The sequence below is a fragment of the Tuber melanosporum genome (genome assembly GCF_000151645.1).
Source record: "Tuber melanosporum whole genome shotgun sequence assembly, scaffold_16, strain Mel28".
In the NCBI taxonomy this organism is placed as follows: Eukaryota; Fungi; Ascomycota; class Pezizomycetes; order Pezizales; family Tuberaceae; genus Tuber; species Tuber melanosporum.
This window is the reverse complement of record NW_003298819.1, coordinates 483,344-504,362: the sequence shown is the minus strand read 5'-3', so window position 1 is coordinate 504,362 and position 21,019 is coordinate 483,344. Positions and strand designations below refer to the sequence as shown.

The 21,019-nt window shown below is 46.6% G+C and overlaps 4 protein-coding genes; 1 reads left to right on the top strand and 3 right to left on the bottom strand.

Annotated features, from left to right (window-relative positions):
- Positions 1–2,339: 2,339 nt before the first annotated feature.
- GSTUM_00004901001 (uncharacterized protein) lies at positions 2,340–4,270 on the bottom strand (the record flags this gene model as incomplete). XM_002836745.2 has 2 exons in its annotated part: positions 2,340–4,082; positions 4,141–4,270. The coding sequence occupies 2 exons, from the start codon at positions 4,268–4,270 to the stop codon at positions 2,467–2,469; spliced, it is 1,746 nt and encodes a 581-aa protein (XP_002836791.1). The 3' UTR covers positions 2,340–2,466.
- Positions 4,271–5,353: 1,083 nt separating this feature from the next.
- GSTUM_00004900001 (uncharacterized protein) lies at positions 5,354–7,095 on the top strand. XM_002836744.2 has 2 exons: positions 5,354–6,546; positions 6,630–7,095. The coding sequence occupies exons 1-2, from the start codon at positions 6,478–6,480 to the stop codon at positions 6,927–6,929; spliced, it is 369 nt and encodes a 122-aa protein (XP_002836790.1). The 5' UTR covers positions 5,354–6,477; the 3' UTR covers positions 6,930–7,095.
- Positions 7,096–16,083: 8,988 nt separating this feature from the next.
- GSTUM_00004899001 (uncharacterized protein) lies at positions 16,084–17,588 on the bottom strand. XM_002836743.2 has 3 exons: positions 17,254–17,588; positions 16,545–17,191; positions 16,084–16,471 (listed from the first exon to the last, which is right to left on the bottom strand). The coding sequence occupies exons 1-3, from the start codon at positions 17,392–17,394 to the stop codon at positions 16,435–16,437; spliced, it is 825 nt and encodes a 274-aa protein (XP_002836789.1). The 5' UTR covers positions 17,395–17,588; the 3' UTR covers positions 16,084–16,434.
- A 200-nt stretch (positions 17,589–17,788) lies between these two features.
- GSTUM_00004898001 (uncharacterized protein) lies at positions 17,789–19,795 on the bottom strand. XM_002836742.2 has 5 exons: positions 19,307–19,795; positions 19,020–19,227; positions 18,740–18,899; positions 18,549–18,682; positions 17,789–18,491 (listed from the first exon to the last, which is right to left on the bottom strand). The coding sequence occupies exons 1-5, from the start codon at positions 19,704–19,706 to the stop codon at positions 18,323–18,325; spliced, it is 1,071 nt and encodes a 356-aa protein (XP_002836788.1). The 5' UTR covers positions 19,707–19,795; the 3' UTR covers positions 17,789–18,322.
- Positions 19,796–21,019: the final 1,224 nt, after the last annotated feature.

Below are 21,019 nucleotides of genomic sequence, written 5' to 3'. Positions count from 1 at the left end.
GGACTTATTATTTAATTTCGTTTATTGTTCCCGGGGGGGGGGGCTAGAGAAGAAAAGAAAAGGGATTGACAGGAACCGAAAGAGCACGTACGGGCATGGCTTAGTACTGTACGGTACCTGCGTCGCGTTCCTGGTGGTTATGGTTGTACCGTGGCGTGCATAAGACACGACTCGGGGGTGTGTGCGACGGGAGGGTCACCAAGGTTAACTAGGGAAAGAAAAAAACTGCTGCTGGTCGACGAGCAGTATACTGTAATTATTGGGTTAAATGTAATGGAAGTGGGTCGATTTTTAATTATTTTTTATCTAGATCTGGGTTTGGGGGATCGTAATGGGAGATATGGGTGTGTTTTTAATGGGAGATGTGGATGTATTTTTAATGGGAGGGATGTGGATGTGTTTTTGGCCAAGAGATGGGGTTTAAAGGAAAGAAGGAAGGAAGAATAGAAGAAAGAAAAGAAGGGCTGAGAAAACCATTGGGTTCTGGAAGCCGGGTTCCAAGGTATGGTATCTTAAAAGGGGGTGGAGCGGGGGTATGATAATTGGTAGTGCTATGGTGAGCTTCTCGAGGATTTCCCAAAGGCTGCGAAAAACCAGCCATTACTATAAAAAGGTCGCGAGTCCTTGTTTCTTTCATTCTTTTCTTCTTTCAGAGGCACTCTGTTTAATTAGCACTACGACGAAGCATGTCCACTGCCCGCGCTGAATAAAAAATAAAAAATAGTGGAGCAAGGCTGTGTGTGCTATGACAGGATCTGGTTTAGACAAAGGGGGCTGCAGATGTTTCCTTTTTTCATATGCTTAGTCATATTGAAAATTTTCCTTTTCGGAAGAGGCGTCCCTTTCCCCACAAAATTTTATTACTTGTAGCATCAAGACTTTTTAAGAAACTGATTTTCTTTTTAAATCCTCATGGCTCAATCGGTCAAGACTTCAATTCTTGAATAACCTCCATGGAATTATTTCCCTGGGCAAGAATGTTTCCAAAATCCTCTATGGTCGTCTGTTACTGTGCTAGTACTCGAGTACCGGTACCCACTGCCGGTAGTTCATCCATAGTCTCCACATAAAAGTAGCAAAAGCATAACTAGTCTCCACCCCCAAAATGGAAAGGATCGCGGTAGAGAAAGCTTTTTTGTTTTAATACCTACTGCTCAGAAACCCGATCCCTGCCCCGAGTACCGTACCGTACTCTACTCACTCGTAAAGTGCGATCTTGGCAACAAAAGAAACGTGCCCCCTCAGGTTTTCATTTTCAAGTGGCTACTAGAAACAAATATAACAAACTCTTAATAGTATGAGCCCATGGGGAGTTTAGCGTTACGAATTTCTCAGTTTTCATCGACACTCCTAAACGCTGACATGGGGGGGGGGAAGCAAGGGGTTGGCCTACTGTGATACTCTAGTGGTTTTGTTGCTATCATGTTCAAAATCCCATATGATAATTATGATACAAATTGGCTGCCTTGGCATATATTTCCTTCCTTCCCTTCAGAGCTCAGGCTTTTGGATGAAACTTTCGTATAGAACAATTCTATAAAGTTAGTATGGGATTTAGCTACCGTATGTGAACCCCTCAGCTGTTATAAAATCTCTGTCAAGAGAAAGAATTACTGGAACTTTTTCCCATCCAAATAGGTTAGGCGTGTATCTAAAATCGGTGCTCTTTTTGCGTGGAAAATCGTGTGGGGCACGTTTGCCACCAACTTCATCATACATTGCACATTCCATGGCAAGAAAGCGTCTAAATCTCCAGAGACTTTCGTTCCGGCGTTCCGGCGAACTATGTTGCGTAATCGGGTTCTGGAAAGAGAAGAAGTAGTTTTGGGCCCCTTTTAACGCGACCTTCAGGAAATTTACTGTATTACCGTACTCCGTCCCATGGGTTATTGATGCGTGGTGGGCGGGGGTAAATCCCACGCGATATCTGGGTCTGGATTGGAGGATGTGGGGGTGGGGTTTGTGGTGTCTTGTCGGCCTGAGTGGACTCCTTATTGCTGGTAGACAACTGTACGAGTACTACTACCTGATGAAACTGTCTGTTGATGAACAGGGAACCCATGAACTCGTGGTGCTCACAAAGCCTTCGACTGGTTACGCTGGGTTAGGTGTCCAAGGGTTCTAACTCACGTGCAGACTATAGCAGAAGGGTAATTGGTGCACAGTATGGATATGCGGGTACTAGCGCCTGCGCCCACAACCAAATTGTACTTATGCCACTCAAAATCTGTTGGTTGCGGTCAAAATTTGGTTGGTGTTACCTACATTAGGGGCGTTGCATCCGGCCAAAGAAACTTTTCTAGGATGTATGAGAAGGTTTCCAGGTCAGGCGTAACTGCTTTGTGACCTATAGAATAGGAATTTGGACGAGGGCGGTAGTGTTGATACCGGTACCTCAAAAGAGAACCGCCTGTGGAATTTGCGCCTAGCTAGGGGGAAACAATGTAGCCGAAATAATAATAGTAACTACATCTCAGCGGTAGCAACTTCCCCTCCCGCTCTGCTCCCCCAAACACCAATCCGCGTCCGTTCCGCTATAACCACCCCCCACCCTGTAGCACCAGGAACTTCATCCATCCACTCACCCAGAACCCTCTCTATAGCATTCAAAGTTTCCCATTTCTTGACCGATATTTTGAAAGCTGAGCTCTCAGGGTCACCGCCACCGGCAGCGTATCTTGAGTTAGGAGTTATCAAGTATGTCATCACCCCGGGAGACTCCAGAACTTCACGTAGCCCCCAAACGCCGTTCTGACTTAGCTTTTTAATAAGATCTAGACTTGCTAGTGCTTCGTTGCGGAGGGCAGGTGTCGAAGCGTATCTCAACAAGGTTTTCCAGAGCTCAGGATGGGAATCAGAATATGCGAAGTAGATCTCTCTAGTAGCGAATAGGCTCGAAAGCGTGCTAATATGTGCGGCCTGGGGTGGAGATAGGGGTATCTTAGAAATAACAGAGGAAGGATAGGAGGCAATCAGGAGGCTGGGTGGAAGAGATGTGAGAATTCTTAACGATGGGGAGTGTGGGTGTTGCACAGACTCCTCTATACGAAATTGGATTCTCTCGAGGAGAGCCTGGGTTAGTGGTCTGGGCTCGGCACGTGGTGGTGTATCCGACGTGCGCCTTCTTTTTGGCTGCCTAATGTCAGGGATTTCTGGCGTAGGTTCGGCGAGAAGCTCCTTCGGATGTAGCGAGGCGAACGTAGCTATGTATTCGGCCGCCTTGGACTCGAGGAAACCTTGAATGAGAAAATCATCTGAGTACGCCTCTGGTGCCAAGTATCTTCCGATAGTTGACTTGTGGAGCCCGGATTTACGGAGGTAATCCAGAGGCCTCTCAGCAGATTCTGAGGCGGAACCAGCAGAGCTCAATAGCGCGGCATAAAAATCTAACAAGAGCATATGCATCATAACATCGTCATCCACCCGAACCGCGTGCCTGGCAGCAAAGTCTAGTAGCCCCTGACACGGATCCTCTGCACTAATGCTGAATTTCCCCTCGATCTCGGGAAATCGAGAAACTACGATAGCATCAAAATCCAGCTCGGCCAGTTTCGCGACAAATTCCAATAATCTTCCCTGCCCTTCTGTTTTCGCACGCTTCCCCCCGGGGAGGGCATCCCCATCCCAGGAACACAATTTAAAGAATAGTTCATAAACCCCTCTATCTTCCAATATCCTGCGCCAAACCAGGCCGGTTCCATTGGCTTTGGGCGAATCAACCTTGAGCAAGCTTAGCAGAAGATCCAGCGATTTAGAGGATATTCCCGGATCCTCAGAAGCTAACATAAGCTCAAGAAGCCTCTTGATGACATCCGTCCATGAGGCGATAATCCCAGCGTCTGAGACTGCATGTGTCGCCTTTTGGAGTAGTGAAATCCCCAGATGTTGAATTGGTGGTACCGGTGTAGACAGTGTTTGTAGCGTGATTTCCGGCGTCGCTAGTGGGAGGATCTCGGTGAAGGATGCTGTCGACAATAAACTCCGTAGCAGCGTCGTCAGGGGCGAGGGATCCTCGCGGAGAACAAACAACGTAGATGAAATAAGTGGAACCAACGAAGGAATAAGGGGTTTTAACTGGCCTTCTATTAAATCAAGTTGTTAGCCAGCCAGCCCGAGTAGTGCTGCAATATATCGACAAACCCGTAAGCTGTGCAGTGAAGGTCTCTACGAGACCTGTGTCGAGTGGCGTGTCAGAGGGATTCGAGAGGATGGCGTTGAGGTGATCGGTCAATGGTTGGAGAGCGTTTGGAAGATTGGTTGTGGATGACATCTTGTTCCGAGTGGCTGGGGATGGAGATGCGGAATGAGTCTTGGAGCCGAAGCTTATAAAGGACAACTTCTGGGTGGGGTTAGGGTTTTATTTTAACCCCCACCCCCACCTGATGAGGCTCCGCTCGTAGATTTAGAACCTTAGCCGAATTTTTTCCCGAGTGAGTGAGTATGAGGATAAGGAACGCTTGAGCCACTAAACTTCAATTTCACTAATGATTAACAGACATACGAGGCATGTAGAACTGATAGAAAGTGAAGCCATTTGAATCTGGAAAATGGGTTCGCTAGAGTCCAGCACACTTGATTTGATCACAGTGCTTGGACTCACGCAGCATGATCGGAAACTAGTAATGTATCATAGTAGTAGCGGGACCTGTCCGAGATAGTGGTGGGGCTTCTCCCTCTTCATGGTTGTACTCTAACGGTGGGTACTGATATCGTTCTCTCATTGGAACTCCATAGTTGGGAATTGTATTCTTGTTCTGAGTAGATTCCCTCAAGCAGTTGGTGGCGTAGAAGGTTCATGGGGGTCAGTGGACAGCCAGTCTCACCGATTATAATAATATTATGGTACTGTTATGCGTTTGAATCTATGGTGTGAAGCAACTCTGGTTTAGTCTTTATGGTCAAAGTCGTGCAGCAGGGTAGGGCTGGCTCCACTGTCATGTAACGCCCTATTGATTGTACGAATTACAAACCGTTTGGGTACAGCTTCCTCTTATTATCGGTGTGGGTCTGTGCGAATTCTTCTACAGATTAATTGTGTTGGTAGGATTGTGTGCCCAAGCCCTTTTTGTCTTCAGTCTCTTAGCTCCACTCTTGCATCTCTAGAGGAAGTTTGTATATTGCTAATCACTGATGGAGTGGAAATGGCCTATATAGCATCACAACCATTCAAATTGTACAGTAAAATTCAGTCTCATAAACCCCAACAACAATAGAAATCAAATTTCCAAGAGATTCAAATCATTTTTGGAGCTCGGTGGCAGCTGACGTCATCATCCATGTACTCTCTGGGTTTAGCAAACAGTACAATAAGGTTCTCTCCTATTTCTAGTTAAACTATCCATAATGTCTTATAAGAGCGAGGAGCCACCTCACTTTCTTTCCATCAAGAGATGATCGGGCGTATACGCTACTCCACAACTACTATCTTCTTTTGATAGGTTCCTTACAATCACCGATAAGACCGTTTTATCTGCTATCATGGCCAAGCAGGTTAGCTCGACTTATTATTCTAGTTTTCCGCGTTGCAAAATACTTTTATTACCAAGTCTCTGTGGGCACTTCTGTCTTGGACGTGATTGACTGACCGAATCAATCCAAGGAAATCCCCGAATTCCTGAGCCCCAACGAATCTTCTGGAGAGGAGGACACAGCTATGCTTGACCCTGCTACTAGGGAACTGACAGGGGTGACTGGTAATCTCGTCTAGCCATTCGAGTCTAGGTGCTAACAGAACTATCATACAGTCTGACTCAGATGCTGAAGGAGTTGTCGAGGTAACTACCGGGTTTCACCCTTCTGTACTTGGTGGGGAATATAACTTAAATATCCGTCGAGCAGAAGATTTCAGCTTCTACAAAGGCAATTAGCAAAGCAATTCAGGGTACGAAAAAGCCCTAAGCTGATGCTCTGGTTTCAATAGAGGAAAAACAGGAAAAATCAAGTGGCGACGTTGGGTCCGGGGGGGAAGTAACTGACATCCCAATAGATGACGCGGAGTCAGAAGATGAAGGCTCGTCCTCAGACCACGAAGAGGAAGAAGAACGGGCAGAAACTTTCAAGGAGCCCTCCAACAAGCTTGATAACACCGAAGTTGTTGAGACTACCGAAGTTGAGAACACCAAACGAAAGAGAGGAGGGGGGAGGATGAAGATAGTAGCAGGTCCACGGATGATGGATCTGGTGAGGGTGATGCTCGAGCAGCACTGCTGGATGAGGGGGTACGCCCAAATTTCTGTATGCTTTGGCCATGATCACCCTTCAATGTTTGACTGACTTTTCATGCATTATAGGAATCGCCAAGTCCCGGTCCTTCTCTAAAGAAGAGAAAGTCAACAACTGGGAAATCCATTCCAGGCGTAACTCCACCGCCAACCCCCGAAGAAATCCAGAGCAAAAAAAGATGCTAAGGGGTGTGAAAGAAGAGGTGAAGTAACCGATGTCGAAGATACTGGCACAAATGACGGAGGTGGGGCTTCCATGGGGAGGCCTCAACCAAAGCCAAAACGTGGAGGAAAGAAAAAGGGAGCCCACACGACTCTTGTGAAGGTATTTTGCTCCACCATCTTTCCTTTTTCCCCTTCATTCTCGGATAACGTAAGCTCTGGGTGCTCTAACCTTATCCTTATCAGGCGTCATTGCCATCCCCGGCGAAGCCCAGAGGACGCCCTAAAAAGTCAACTAAAAAGGACCTTAAGGTGCAAAACGACGGAGATGAGTCCCCCCAAGGGCAGGGCAAATCAGCAGAAGGAGGGGGTATAACTGCAGGTGAGATTGGGGTAATTTTTGAGATATTGACCGCTGGCGCAGATTGGGCTGCCATTGTTGCGGAGACGAACGCTCTTATAGGGCTCAAGAGACTCGGACAAAACGTTTCAAAGCATTGGAAAACCATTGCCAAAAAGAGGCTGCTGGATGCATACGGTGCTTGAGTGTTCTGGAAGTGGACGTATGGAAGAGTGTATTATTGGGTGGGTTAGTGGATATCTTTTGCCCAACTGCTAGCACAAGTTATATATATAAGGTTATTCTAAATAACTTTTTCTACAATAAGATGCTTACATTATGTTATTAAATAAAGGTTGAATGTTATGGATAGTAGTGATTTCCGAAGTATTGTACTATTCAGGATTCGATACTAACTTGGGGGTGTTTGGCTTCGTGATTTGGTTTCTGAATGGCGATTTGAGATCACGTTTTGGCAGCTATAACTTACATTATCACTATACCATTACCAATGAGGCCGATAGATATATATATACGTCACGCAAAGCATGATAAGGGAAATTTGCTGAGTCCCTGTTCGGCATATACCGATATAAATATATTGCGATATTTCCTGAAAACGGCATTTATTTATTTATTCTAAAATGGAAAAATGCTATTTTCCTAGAAATATTTGCGTTTGGCAGTGCCATATTTTTACATCATATTTTTCCCCACATAGATGTTTATCATGTTAACAAGGGCAATAATAACAAATAAATAGGGCTTGGGTCAAGATAACACATCATATAAGTTCATCTAATGGTGTAATATCATATTATGATACCATATCATACGAAAAACCTTTCTTTTGTTAGCTATATACCTAAAATGACTTTTTTAAAAAATATTGCAATTTAAAAATATCATAATATTACTTGTATCATAGCATGTCTAACAAGGCCATGTTTATATATATATTTATCACAGAAAATGCCATAAAAGTGGAAATATAGCGATATTTGTATCGTAGCATCCCGAACAGGGCCTGAACCTTCCCGCCGCAGTGGGCCTAGATAAAGCACGTGACGGGTACATCTATGTATGATAATATTATCATATGATATCACACTTGGATTTATAGGTATCATAATAATATTATTATCATAATAATCTAAGTTAAAGTTGCCGGGACACGATCTCGAGTGGCGGCTTTCAAAAAAATCAAATTATGGCAGCTAAACACTCCCTAAAAGCCACTTACGGCTCTCTGCGCAAATACAGATCAAGTTTACAAACCCAATATCGAGCATTTCACAGCGCTTTCTGAGATCCCCATATCGCATAGTCGGCAGTGCTTCAATCAGATTCATGCGTATCAATCTCCAACCGTGAAACCGTGAAACCGTGATAGCAGAGCTCACACCAGATGTGGCATCAATACCCAAACCCACTCTAAACCCGGCGAACCTCCTCAAAAATACAACCATTTTGGATACATGGTATTTGCGTGGTATCCAAAGAAACGGAAACTGGTGAAAGGGAAAAAAACTTACAGTTTATTAGGACCAACCTCCTGTCTAGTTCCCTCTGTCCGTGCCGGAGTATGCTCCTCTGGCTTTGCGTCTATAATTTCTGGCTCTCCCTCCCCCTCTTTGGCTACAAGGGAGCTCCCACCTGCAGTCTCCGGAGCGTTCTCTGCCTGTTGTTCCGCTTCTTCCATCCCATCCATCAGATTCTTCTTCCCGTCGAGAACCTCCTGGATCTTTAACCTATTATCGTCCTTCTCTGTTTGAGTGAGGACGTCTTCCGGAAGCTCCAGAGGGATTGGGGTCATTGCACTGAAGAACTGCTCTGGGTCGTATTTCCTTTTCAGCGCGTCAAGTTTATTGAGTCTTCCCATGTCGTACCTATAAAGAGCGCCGAGGGGCTCATCTCCACGAGCGTAGTTTGGCAAGACGTGGGGTACATTGTTGCCGGTGTTGTGCTGCAGGAGTTCTCTAATCTTATATCTGAATTCTGTTGCTATGGCGTCGTTGATTTCCCCGTCGTAGCTGAGGAGGAGAGTTCTGTTATCCTTTTGTTGGACGAACCTTCCAAGCTCTTGAGAGAGGGCGGGGTAGAGTAGAGTAGGAACATACGCATGATGCCTCTGGTCCCTGTGTGCATACGCATCAACCATAGCAGTGTCATCCCTCTTCATCCTTGTGGACTCAAACTTCACAATAGAAGAATAATACACGTGGTGGCTCCTAACAAAGCTCGAAAACTCATCATACACTAGTGCTATGACACCTGGGTCGAGAGTCTTCATGCTAACGGAGAACTGGTTCTTTCGGTACTCGTACCCCCAACCTTCGGGGTTGCACTCGAGCAGGGGGATCAAGCTCCCCGTTTCGGTGTTCAGTCTCGAGTACCTTGTTGGGAATTCCGTCATTTTTGTTCTGGGTATGTGGCCATAGACCCTTTCGAATGCCTCTTTTGCCGGACCTGGCTTTCCGTGGTAGATAAAGACGAAGAGGATGTTGGGCTTTCCCCCCCCCGACATTTGTTAGTGGTGGGATTGATTATATTGGGAGGGAGAAGGGGGGGGTTACATCGTTCTGGGGGCCGCGTCTGTCGGGTAGGAAGTAGACTGTAGAACTGGACCCGGGGAACACATCTGGTTCATTCACCGCCTTGAAGAGCTGCTCCAGACTATCTGGAGAGTAATTGGCCTCAATGGTAAAGTGAAAAAGCGTGGTCTTGAGGTATACACGGTAAGTGGCCTCCGTTATAAGACCAAAGTTGTTTCCCGCACCTTTGATCCCCCAGAAGAGATCTGGGTTCTCGGTCGCGTTGACAAAGATCTTTTCACCCTTTGCCGTGATCATGTCCACCGAGAGCAGGTTATCACTCATGAGCCCGTATTCCCCGTCGAATACACCATGATCGCCGCCGAGTGTTGCTCCGATTACACCCACGCAGTCACCTGTGGGGAATGCTATGATAGCAAGTTAGCCCATATACGAGCAAACGGGTTTGTGAAAGAAAAAAAGAAAAAGAAAACCTCACGAGAGCGAAACTTTTTATATGCTATCTCCTCTATCATCTCCTCGACCCTCGCTCCCGGTTGAACTGTCATTGTCCTGGCGTTCATGTTGAGGGTGACTTTATTCATTTCGCTGAGATCAAGCAAGATGACATCTTGCAGATGGCTCATCTTCGCTAGTCCATTTCCGCCCCCTTTCACCAGCAACGTCCTCTTGCTTTCTTTGGCATATTTAATCTACGCTCCCAGATGCCTAGTCAACTTTTTCTTCTTGATGGGCTTAAAATTGGGACGGGAGTGAGCACACCGTAGTGAGAATGTCATCCTCGCTCTTAACGATGACCACTGCCGCGAGTGGTGGCTCCTAAAAGTGGCTATACCTCCTGCTATTGTGTCCCCAACCATCTCCGTCACTCGGGAGTGATATTTTCCCTGATTTTGACAGCAGTGGTGACAGCTCGGTTCTTATGATTGACCCAACAAGCACTTTGTCAACGGCAGCGATATTAGAAATATCAGGAGCGCTGGAGGTATTATTAAAGGCGCCATGACCCCTCGAGGCGCACGTTAGACTGACCAGAAAGCTGGTCAGGAGACATAAAGTGTTAGTTAACATCTTGACAGTAGTAACAACAACGTCGAGTTGTTCTGACATTTAGACTTTCTAGATGGTGGGGTATGCCACTGTTCTGGAACATATATAGAAAGAACTATGGTATGCTGGTAGGATGGTAACTTGAGGGAAGAGCACACTTGGTTGAATCAAATCGATTCCGGTGTGTATAGCTGCTAGGACAAGCTGGCTTGCCGGAATCAAGCTGACGGTACACTAGCAGGGGTATTATATATATCTAATAGCTTTATATGCCCCGAGAAGGGAATGTAGGTGTAATTATACTACAGTTAAGTTAACTATTGCGGCTGATCATATCAGTAAAGCGAGAAACTCGCCGCGGTAAATCACCAGGCTCACAAGAACCCCTAGGCTGTAAGCCAACCCCCCCCCCCTCCGAACCTCAACCAATACCACTGCACTATTGAGTAACATTCTGGAAATACCGATCGTCATCAAATCCAATAGCATACAGCCCCGGCAGAATACCGTGCTGAGAGGTACTAATTTTCTACCGGCGCAACTAATGCGCGGCACGCCGGTGAGCGTTGAACAGATATTCTAAAAGAACATCACTGGGCCTGCCGTACTGAGAACAAATTTGTGAGCGGATCCTCAAAGGTCCGAGAATAGGTTTGTATAAACAACAACACGGGTTCTTTTGCTTCCCTTGGCGCCTGGAGGGATGAAGTGTTGGGAAGCTCCGTGAAATATTGAGGCTTGGACCGAACTTTCATAGACCCCTTATGACGGCGAGTGTGTTCTTAACGACCAGACCACACGGGATTGGGATGAGAAATAAACAGCAGTGTGGTAGGAAGAGCCCTGTGCAGATATCTCGACACTAAAGAAAACATCAACCGAAATCAGATCGCGTAAATACACACACGATCACCACCACTGCCGGTGGTGGCATCCAGGAAATCGGCGGCGGCGGCAGCATCAGGTCACCAAACACATCTACAAGCTATTATCAACTTACATAAAGTTGTGGAAAAAGGAAGAAGTCCAGCACTACTATGCAGTACTGTACCACCCATCTATTGGATTGGACACATCCTATCATATTACCAATCCCTAGCCAAGCCAACTCTACCCCAAACTACAGAAAACAGCACAGCAAAAGCTGCGGAGCTGCGTTGAGTTGAGTTGAACTGTGGGCGTTGTCCGCCTGTATGGTGTGTGCACTCGTACTGTACTGGTCTGGGGTATGATAGTCTGTCGGTACTTCACATGCTAGCATTCGCACATTGGTAGTTTTCCCACAAAGTGTCCCACATAATAATATGCGAGAATCCCCTGGGGCAGCTACCCCTCCATGTCAGTGCTGAAAGAAGAAGCCCCGATAGGGTAGGGGTAGGGTAGGGGAATTCACCTCAGTGTGAAGCCGGACAGACCGGCCCGTAGAAAGGTGATTCGCTTGAAGCTTTCTCGCTGATCCCGTAGCGCTGTATTGTATCATACTTCCCTTTCTGGTGTTCGACTTTACTCGTAGTGAAAGCTTAGGCCGCCTGGAAGGAAGTACCGGTACTATAACAAGCCCCCGAACTAAAGAAAGCACTGCGGCAGAAAGAAAAAACACTTGAGAACGTAAATTGCTGTATTTACCTTCATCTTTCGAAACTAACAGTATACAAATTCATATGTTTGGGGAGGTTTCAGAGCTAACCAGAACTTGGCATGATATATTATTATATAATAATATTATCCTAATATTATTCAAAAATGCTGAATCTAAGGACAAACACATACTGGAGGACTTCCCGTGAGTCTATCAGGATCGAGGTCTATTGGAATAGAGAGCTGAACAGAAGGTCTGACTTCCCATAGACAGCAGGATTGCAGCCAGCTCCCTCACTTGCTGCATTGGGAATAAACTAAAGCGCTAGTGCAATAACTGGATTTCTTGTTAGATAGAGTTGCATCATATATCCATATTGGAAGAGGTGGTATCTTGTTAGTCTCCCCACTTGCATTTAAACACATTCTATTTCATCGGAATACAAGTAGATGATCTGAATAGAAGGGGGGGGGGTCGCCCCCCCTTCTATTCACTACTTTTACACACCCTCTCCTATTTTACAATATTCGGAAATTGCTGTTCTATCCGGGCGGTATCCCTTGGGCGGTCTGAGACAGTCAAAAATCGTCAATGGGCGCTAAACTAAGAGTGGAAGCTTGGCGCTTGGAAATCAGGCAAGCGATATCAAATGATCATAGGCGCACTCTGTCAAATACCAATAACTCGATCTTGATAGATTGAAAACAGCTTTAGATAAAAAGAAAAACTATTATGATGAACTTGAAAGCCCAGCATGCCTGTTGTGATAACATTCTTTACAAAGAGCAAAGCCACAGCCAGGACCTAGGCATCCATACAAGGTGCGCTGGGGTATTTCACCTTTCCGATTCATACTGCGTAGCATAAATCGACATTGTGCACAACCAACAGGTGAGTCTCACATGCGGGTAAAGCAGTGATCTACCGGAGAGCCAGTGGGAGGAGGAAGCTTAGTTCTTTGCTGTTGCTTACTGTAATGAGGGGTACCGGTCTTTGGAGTGTAATAGGCTTTTCTAGGCTTTCGGGTAACCTGACTGGAAGCATATTTCGCAACTAGCATTTCCACCAAGGTAAGACGAAAGGTATGAGAGCATCCCTGATAGTTGGAGAAGGAAGGGAGTTGCCAGGCCACGAGGTAGGAGTTAATAGCTGTAGTGTCGAGTAGCCAATAAAAGATTGGGGGCCAGTTTCGGAGACATTTCAGCTGGGCAAAGTAATAGCTGCGGTACTGGTCGGCTATATCCACTCCAACCTTATACTGGTTATAATCGTTTGTGATTACTGGGATTGGAACCTTGGCCCTTTCGGGAACACCAAATACCCACCAAATTGCAGGACCATTGCTACTACTAAGACGTGGCTTTTTGCGCTCAGAGATGACTCTATCCTCAAGGGTATAGATAGTAGAGAGAAAGTATACAGCACTGTTGTCTTGCCATTGAACTGCCAGAACAGTACTATTTGGGCAGGCTGAACCTCCAGAAACCTCATTCCATGGTATGTTGGGGCGTTTATCGTCCAGGTGGGGGGGATATGCTTTCTGGTTCACTCGTACGGTTCCACAGGCACCTAATCCTACCTCCCTGTTAGGCGGAGACAACCCGATAGACTTCAGAGTTGTCTAGGCCGATCGAGATTTGTTTTTATAGACGGAGATTGTCTAGGAAGGCTCAGACTTCACTCGTTTCGTTTATGACTACTACGAGCGAAGTAAAGTAGGGTAAAGTAAAGTAAAATTGTAAGAACAATATTATATTGTTAAGGTCTCTTCTCCGTTGCTTGATGATGTCTAAAGCTTGGGAGGCACTTCGATATTTATATTCCGCGTCTGAGTGTTCGCAGGCTACATCTAACTAACATACAACCATGTACCTTTTTCCAATATAACTCGCAACGTCGGGTTTTCTTCCAAGGTGCGAACACCTGGAGACCCTGAAAATCATCACACCCTCTTTGATAATTATAATATGACTTATTTGGAAGTCATGCTGTTTCCAATAGTAATTATCCGATGGTGAGAGTCTTTTTAGACAATTGGCCCAATTCTCAAGTCGAACTGTGTTGGCTCCAATCGTCTCCCTTGTCGATGAAATGATCAGTTTCGTCTGCGGGTTGCATCTGCGAAGATAGTTGTTATTACCGACTTTCTAGGTCGTCTAACTTCAACTCTTCATAACTCCATACCCAACCGATAGATCTTTTCCGGAGGACTTCCTACTTACCTGCAGGAAGCCTTTCCATAGGGTTGGTAGATAATCCCTCGGTCGGTAATCCTTGGTTACCGTGGGTAATAGGATTCTGGTTACTGTCACCGGTTTGGGAGTCACCCCCTCGGTTGCAGTATGTACCGGAACCTAGTTGTAACACTCCTCGAACTCCATTGGGTTCGATGGTAGTATTCTCAGGAGTTCCAGACTCTTCTGGTTATCGTAGGGTGGATGTGAATGTATTGGTCTTTCATTAAGATCCTTTACTATTCATTATCATCTCTTTGCTCGAATACGTCCTGTTACTTGCGGCCTATGCCAAAGATATCTCGTTCTTGAAGCCTAGTAACTTTCTGGGTAGTTGACGGATTCACTCCGTTATACTTCCCAGACCTAGCCGAAGGTCCCCTCTTATATATCCTGCGAACAGGATCTGGTCGGACCGACGGCGGCGACGTATACAGTGTTATTTTAACACCTTCGATTCTGTGGTATAATACTCACAGGACGCAACTTAGATTGATATGTATGATGACGCGCGGGCCCCGTAAGGGGGCCGGAGGGGGGTGTTGGAGACCTGAGATTTCGATTTCGGGAGAGGTTACCCTACCTAGGGTGGTTCCTAGGTATCGGATCTCGGTATTCCTAACACTCCCATAGCCTCTCTAACAGGGCAATAGATGGGAAATAGTTATCTATATATATGTTGAAGTGAAGGCCGGAGGTATACGGTAAGGCTGCTGCTAGCTGAAATACTGCTGACCCAGTAGGAGTAAGCCCTTCCTGAGGAATGAGCTCAGCAAATGATTCAGACCAGGAAGCGAATATCCAGTTATAGGTGTAGCCTAGATCACACAGTACGAACACCTTATAACCTTCCTTAATTGGCTTACTCGGCATTCGATAAGTGTGATGGCTACAACCACCAAAGCGTATCATCATCTCATCTACCGTGACATTGGAGGAAGGAAGATAGTATTGCTGGCATCTGTTCTGAATTAGGCTATTTAATGGCTCTAATTTGTAATGCCAATGGGATCGAGACAAGGTTTCCTTTGGATCTGAGATATGGAGATAGCATTTTATCTGACTAAAGTGCTTGAGCGACATCATTCGAAGAATCGAATCTCCTCCCCTATACCTCCAAAACTCCTGACTTTCCATACCCCTCCGGGCCCCCATATAGATTAAGAGTGCAAGGAATACTCTTATCTCATTTCTGGTAACTCTTTTCCATCGCTGTTGGGTTTCTGCTCCTGCTCCTTTCTCTTCTGCATATGTATTGGTTCCGACCACAAGCAGTTCAATGGCCTCCGCATCCCAAAATAGCTCAAAGATTTGAACTACTGTGATATCAGAACCTTCCCAGGGTAACAGTGGCTCACCCTTATGGTCTATTCGGGGACTGAGAGGGGTGTAGGGGGTGTGAGCAATTTGTTCATTTATACTCGGCTTGCTTGCTGCACTCTGCTTCTTTGTCGGTTTCTTTGGTATACTCGACTTCTTTGGCAATTGGGAATTGGCGGAACTGGGCGTTAAAGGTGCTCATACTTGCTTTGTGTTCAGTATCATATATGTATCTCAAGACCGGCCACAAGAGTTGAGGTTGTTGTACAACCACACTGTTGCACCCATTCTAGAAAAGCGTCATCCCTACTAGGAAATGATGTGCCTTTGACGATTTTTGACTGTCTCAGACCGCCCAAGGGATAGGCTTACGGGAAGTCCTCCACTATAGCCCTCTACAATTTGAATCTGTTCTGAAATAGCCCTTATTTTGCTTATGTAGGGCATTACATTTTGCAACGCCTACTAGTCCACGTTTTGGACGTCCCCCACCATACTATCTTCTCCGCTTGGGGTGGAAAGACTGACGCAGTGGGTCCTCGAGCCTGCCGCGATATTGGGTAAGCTAAGCCTCACGAGAAATCATCCATGGAACACTTTCACGCAAAACAGACCAGGAGCATACTGAAAAGCGGGATGGATTAAAGGTACATCGTGAAAAGTTCCAAACCATAGACTGGCTTGAAGAAGGGGAAAAAAAGGAACCATCACCATCACAAAAACCGGTTCGACTGGAACAGCCAAATAAAACGATAGAAAAAAAGACAAGCTGATTTCCAAAGCAGCAACCCCATTACCCCCAGTCCATAGCCTTCCTACAAATCCCCATCCTGGCTGATTGTGCGCTTTCCCTCCTCCTTGTCCTCATTCCCTAATTATTCCGGCACCTTTCCTCCATTCTCTGATTATTTCTCCTATTCACCCGGCACCCTTCCTCCATCCCCCAATTTGTTCCCCCAACAGACGATCCATCTTAGTTATCGTTAGAACTATTGAGAATCCTCAGGATACTATAACCCCACTCATATTAGCACCGGCCCAGAACCAAGTCAAGGAATCGCAAAATCAAGAAGGGAAACATACGCAAGGAACAAGTTAATAATATCCAAATACAGAGCAATCGCCGCAGCAATCTCCTCCTCAACATGCATCCTCCTCATAATCATCTGCGTATCGAACAAGATATACGCGGAGAACAACAAAGCCGCGATGCCCGAGTACATAAGTTCGACCCAACCATTATGCGGGAAGAACATGGAGACGAACCCGAGTACGATGAGGAGCCAGAGCGCGCCGTAGAGGTAGCTATGCCAACTTGAAAAGTCGTATTTAGTCTGCATGGCAAACAAGGTCAGCCCGGCAAAAAGCAAGCCGGTGATGATGACAGCCTCAAGCACAATCCTATAGTCGTAGAAAGAGGTTACGATGGCAACGGTATAAGCTTCGACCAAAGTGAATCCGGAGAGGAAGATCAGGTTCATAGGATAGGAATGCCGCTTCCAGAACGTCAACCCAAGGAATCCTAAAGAGCCAAAGAGCGCTATGAAAAGCATCCAGGTGTTCGTTTGAATCCATGTTTTGAACGAGTCGTTGAAGAAGGAAATTGAACTGAAAATTGCTGTAACGATAAGTTGAACCGTGAGGATTGCATAAACTTTTCGCACGAAGGCATGGCGGATGTCGATTGTGGCCTCGGCTACAGAGGTTGAGTACTTGAAGTCGTCGGGGATCTGGTATTTCGTCAATAACGGCAAGTGGGAGTTTGCGGGCAATAGAGTACGGGGGGAGGAACGTTATCTTCACTACTGCGGGGGGTCCCCATCAGCGGTGACTGATCCCCAGTATAGCCCGGAGGGGGCCTCGTGTAAGAAGTCGACGCCTCATTGCTACCGTAGGTGGGTGGATGGTGGGGAACTGTGCTTGGGGCTCCCATTTTGTTTGGATAATCTATCGAAGAACTATGTGAGAAACGCAGAGGCTGCAATACTGTTATCGAAGGTTTGTGAAGGGTAGACAAGAGGTGGGCGAGAATGTGGGGGTTCGTGGAAGGAAACGGATGGATGATGACAAGACGGAAGCTGACAAAGAGAGCAGATTGCCGACGTCAGTGTTTGACTGAAAAATGATTCCAAACCTCAAATGGCCACGGAAAGTTCTGGCTTACCGTACTAGCTTGTGGCGCAATCCCCGTGCTGCAAGCTGCACGTACCCGAAGCTCCCCCAGTCATAATATCTAGTGTGATTGCTAAGCGCTAGATCACGGGAAGTGGGGCTTTCACCTTTCTCTATCATAATAAATCTAGAAGTCTCAGATTCAATCAACCTAGAACCCTCCATCATTTCATATTCGGCCACAAAAATCTCCAAGTATCATACCAAGTATGAAAATACTGAAAATTATGCCCAAACAAGAATCAATGTTTAATTGTAAGAAATTCATCAGTGTCGCGACTACCACCCGCCCCCTTTCGAAATCGCGATGCTCGCGATACTAACAGTAAATGGTATCCCCAGCTAGGCGATGAAATACGGCATCAGCACCACGCCAGACATTACGCTCTTCCTCCCAGAAAAAGAGAGCACCTAACCGGCCCAAATAAATAAGGGGAAAAACTAAAAAATGCCAAAGCAAGCCAACCATCCCGGAACCGTGCATCAAAAATGAAGAGGGGAAAAAAGAACGCCAACATCCATCAGTCCATAATAATAGAAAAGTGAGGGAAACAAGAACGGTGGGGAAACCAAACGATATAACCTCCAGTCCACTATATGAAACACTCAAGAAGAATAAAGGAAGGATAGAAGGAAAAGGTATCATATCTATACAACAGGCAAGGCAAATCTAATCAAGCAGGACAGTTCTAGTCGAGGTATTCTCTGCACTTAACGCTCACAATATCCTCTTCTACTCTTCCCCCTTTATTCGCTTTGAGGATGTATGCGGACAGTCTCCTGCCGCGAATGCAACCGCTGTCGAGACCTTTTGTGTAGCGGCGGATGTCAAGCCCTTCGGCTGCGTAGTGGCCGTAGCTATTCACCGTGTCAGCGTCTGGCGGCATAATTCGGGTGAATAAATGGAGGGCGAACACTACGGTGGTATGACCATGGGTTTCTCTCCTCTCCATTTTGTTCCAGTACTTCGCCCAGTGCATTCCGTTCTGTTTTGGCGATGGGACGAGATGATGGTTGAGGGTTCTCATGGTCATTATCGCCACGGGGTCCTTCAGACCTAATCAGCATAGTCCTCAGAATATCCAAATAGGAAATACAGTAGATACCTGTCTCCTAAGCCCGATACCGTGCACCAACCCAGCGTGCACAATATAATACTGTCCAAGCCCAGGAACCTTCTCAGCTCGAACCACAAGCGGGCAAGCATCCAACCACTCAGCCTGCTTCTTGGACAAAGATTTTGCCAATTTTCTCTCCACGCTCAGACTCGGAGACTCTTTTTCGCCCACCCCAAGCCCCATATTGCCAAACTCCCCCTCCTCCCCCTCCCCCTCCTCCTCGCCACCTTCCCCCTCTTCCTCTTCAGGCTCGGGTTCATCTTCGGACGCTAAATGATGCTTCCGCTTCCGTCTCTGGATATCATGATAGTGTAGCAAAATCCTGTCCTCATGATTACCCCTTACGCAATGCGCGCCAATCTTTCTCGCGAAGTCTAGAACTGCGAGGCTATCTGGCCCCTTGGAAATGATGTCGCCGGCGAGGACTAAGTAGTCCGACTCAGAATCATAAGAAACTTTGTCAAGGAGACTTTGGACTATATGCCACACGGTCAGCTACGCCCAACTCAAACTCGAAAAATGCAGGAGAAGGGGAGGGGAGGGGGAAAGTCAAACACTCATCGAACATCCCGTGTATATCGCCAACAATAATCAACCTCTTATCATCTCCCTCTCCCTTCTTAACTCCCCTCTTCCCACGGCCAGGAATACTCTCGGCGGGGATATCTTTAACGAGGGTATACCCCAACCTCCCTGAGATCCCTTCATTCACTCCCGCGTAGTCATCCTCCCACTCGTCACCCCCGAACACGGGTGCTTCCCCATGATTACATCCTCCTACTGAGCACGAATACGCCCAAAACGTAGATATCGCTAGAACACCCGCGAGGAGTCCGAACTTGATTTTCGAAAATGCACGTGAGCTTCGTGACGCAGCGGGCGCTGCAGTTGGCGACTGAGAGGTTGTCGGGGGTGGAAGCAAAGGAAGAAGGCCGTGGGTGGTTTTTTGCGCCATGGTTGAAATGAGCACTAGGATGTCGAGGAGGGGGTGAGTGAGCGAGTCTAGGAGGGTGGGAGTAAAGATAAAGAGGGAGGGGAGAATACTCGTAGAAGCAGGGGGAGGGGGATGAAAAGGAATGGGGGGGAAGCTAAGTTAGGATTACTTCAGGGTCCAACCCGACAAGGTGCGCAAGCGGAACCGACCAGGCCGGAATACGGCACGTGTACCAGTTAAACTAAACTAAGCTAAGCTGAGATGTCTGAAGAAAGGACCCGAGAAAAGAGAAAAAGAAAAAGAAAAGGGAAATCTTGAGTTCACGAAGATCTCTTTCCACAATATCATACCGCACCGTTTACCAGCGTAGGTCGCAGCTAGAATAGGGAACAAAAGTGGGGGACAGCGACGTAGAGCCACACCATAGAAGGGAAAGAAAAGGCGGGAAGAGAGAAAATTCCTTCCGCCTAACCCCCAGATACATGCCTCCCCCCCACAGCGTAAGGCCTGACAACTCATCGCTCGAGGAGAAAACAGAAAGGAGCGACGAAAACCAAAAAAGTGTTTCAAACACCGCAGGGGGGTCCAAACCCTACACCAACCAACACACCGGCAGTGGCCCTCGCTCAAGAAAACTTTCTCCCAAACTTGTACAGTACCCTACGGTACAGCTCCAGGAGCGAGTCTCTTGCAGTGTCGCACATATCGTTTGGCCCTCGCTTCCTATATGGGAACTATATGGGCGCATGCGCGGGGTGGAGGTATCATAATGAGACGCCATTGTGATCGCAGACAGGGCTAGGGTTGGGGTTTTTTCTTCCGATTCCCCTCCCCGCATTGAACATAGGTGGGTGCTGAGAACTCATCGGGACTGGGGGATTCGAGAATGGGATTTAGATTCCCTCGTTTCCGTTGTAACTTGAGTTGTGAAGATGCTCTCTATAAGCCTTTTTGGAACCGGTCCGTTATCTCCCTTGTATGCTAAGTTATCTGTAGTCGTGTTTGAGTACAGTAGCACGTGAGTAAGTAAGTACTCGGGCATGGAAGTAAAAATCGAGTTCTCCAGAGAACCCTGCCGTTGCCATGACGGCTGAGTTGGCCGGAATTGCTGAAAAGATCTGCATGCCTGAGACACCAAGTACCCAGACCAATACTGGGCAGACATAACATGAGACTGATGATCACTGGTATTGGACTGGTATGAAGTTAGAATGATAAAATAAAAGAATCAGGTTTTGAGAGAAGGTTAGAAATAAAAGAGGTTGATTTTGTCAAAGCAAATAGGCTTTGTCAAATAAGTGTTCCGTTTATCACAAGTAGTGATATCATATAGC

Bases quoted from the DNA above. Each gene is read 5' to 3' on its own strand.
- GSTUM_00004900001 (XM_002836744.2), top strand. From the start codon at position 6,478: ATGGGGAGGCCTCAACCAAAGCCAAAACGTGGAGGAAAGAAAAAGGGA. The intron at 6,547-6,629 runs GTATTTTGCTCC...TATCCTTATCAG, and splicing joins CCCACACGACTCTTGTGAAG to GCGTCATTGCCATCCCCGGC.
- GSTUM_00004899001 (XM_002836743.2), bottom strand. From the start codon at position 17,394: ATGGGAGCCCCAAGCACAGTTCCCCACCATCCACCCACCTACGGTAGC. The intron at 17,192-17,253 runs GTTCCTCCCCCC...ACGAAATACCAG, and splicing joins CCCGCAGTAGTGAAGATAAC to ATCCCCGACGACTTCAAGTA. The intron at 16,472-16,544 runs GTATGTTTCCCT...GTGGGGTTATAG, and splicing joins ATTATTAACTTGTTCCTTGC to TATCCTGAGGATTCTCAATA.
- GSTUM_00004898001 (XM_002836742.2), bottom strand. From the start codon at position 19,706: ATGGCGCAAAAAACCACCCACGGCCTTCTTCCTTTGCTTCCACCCCCG. The intron at 19,228-19,306 runs GTTTGACTTTCC...TGTGGCATATAG, and splicing joins ACACGGGATGTTCGATGAGT to TCCAAAGTCTCCTTGACAAA. The intron at 18,900-19,019 runs GTCCGAAGATGA...AGAGTCTCCGAG, and splicing joins AAGCGGAAGCATCATTTAGC to TCTGAGCGTGGAGAGAAAAT.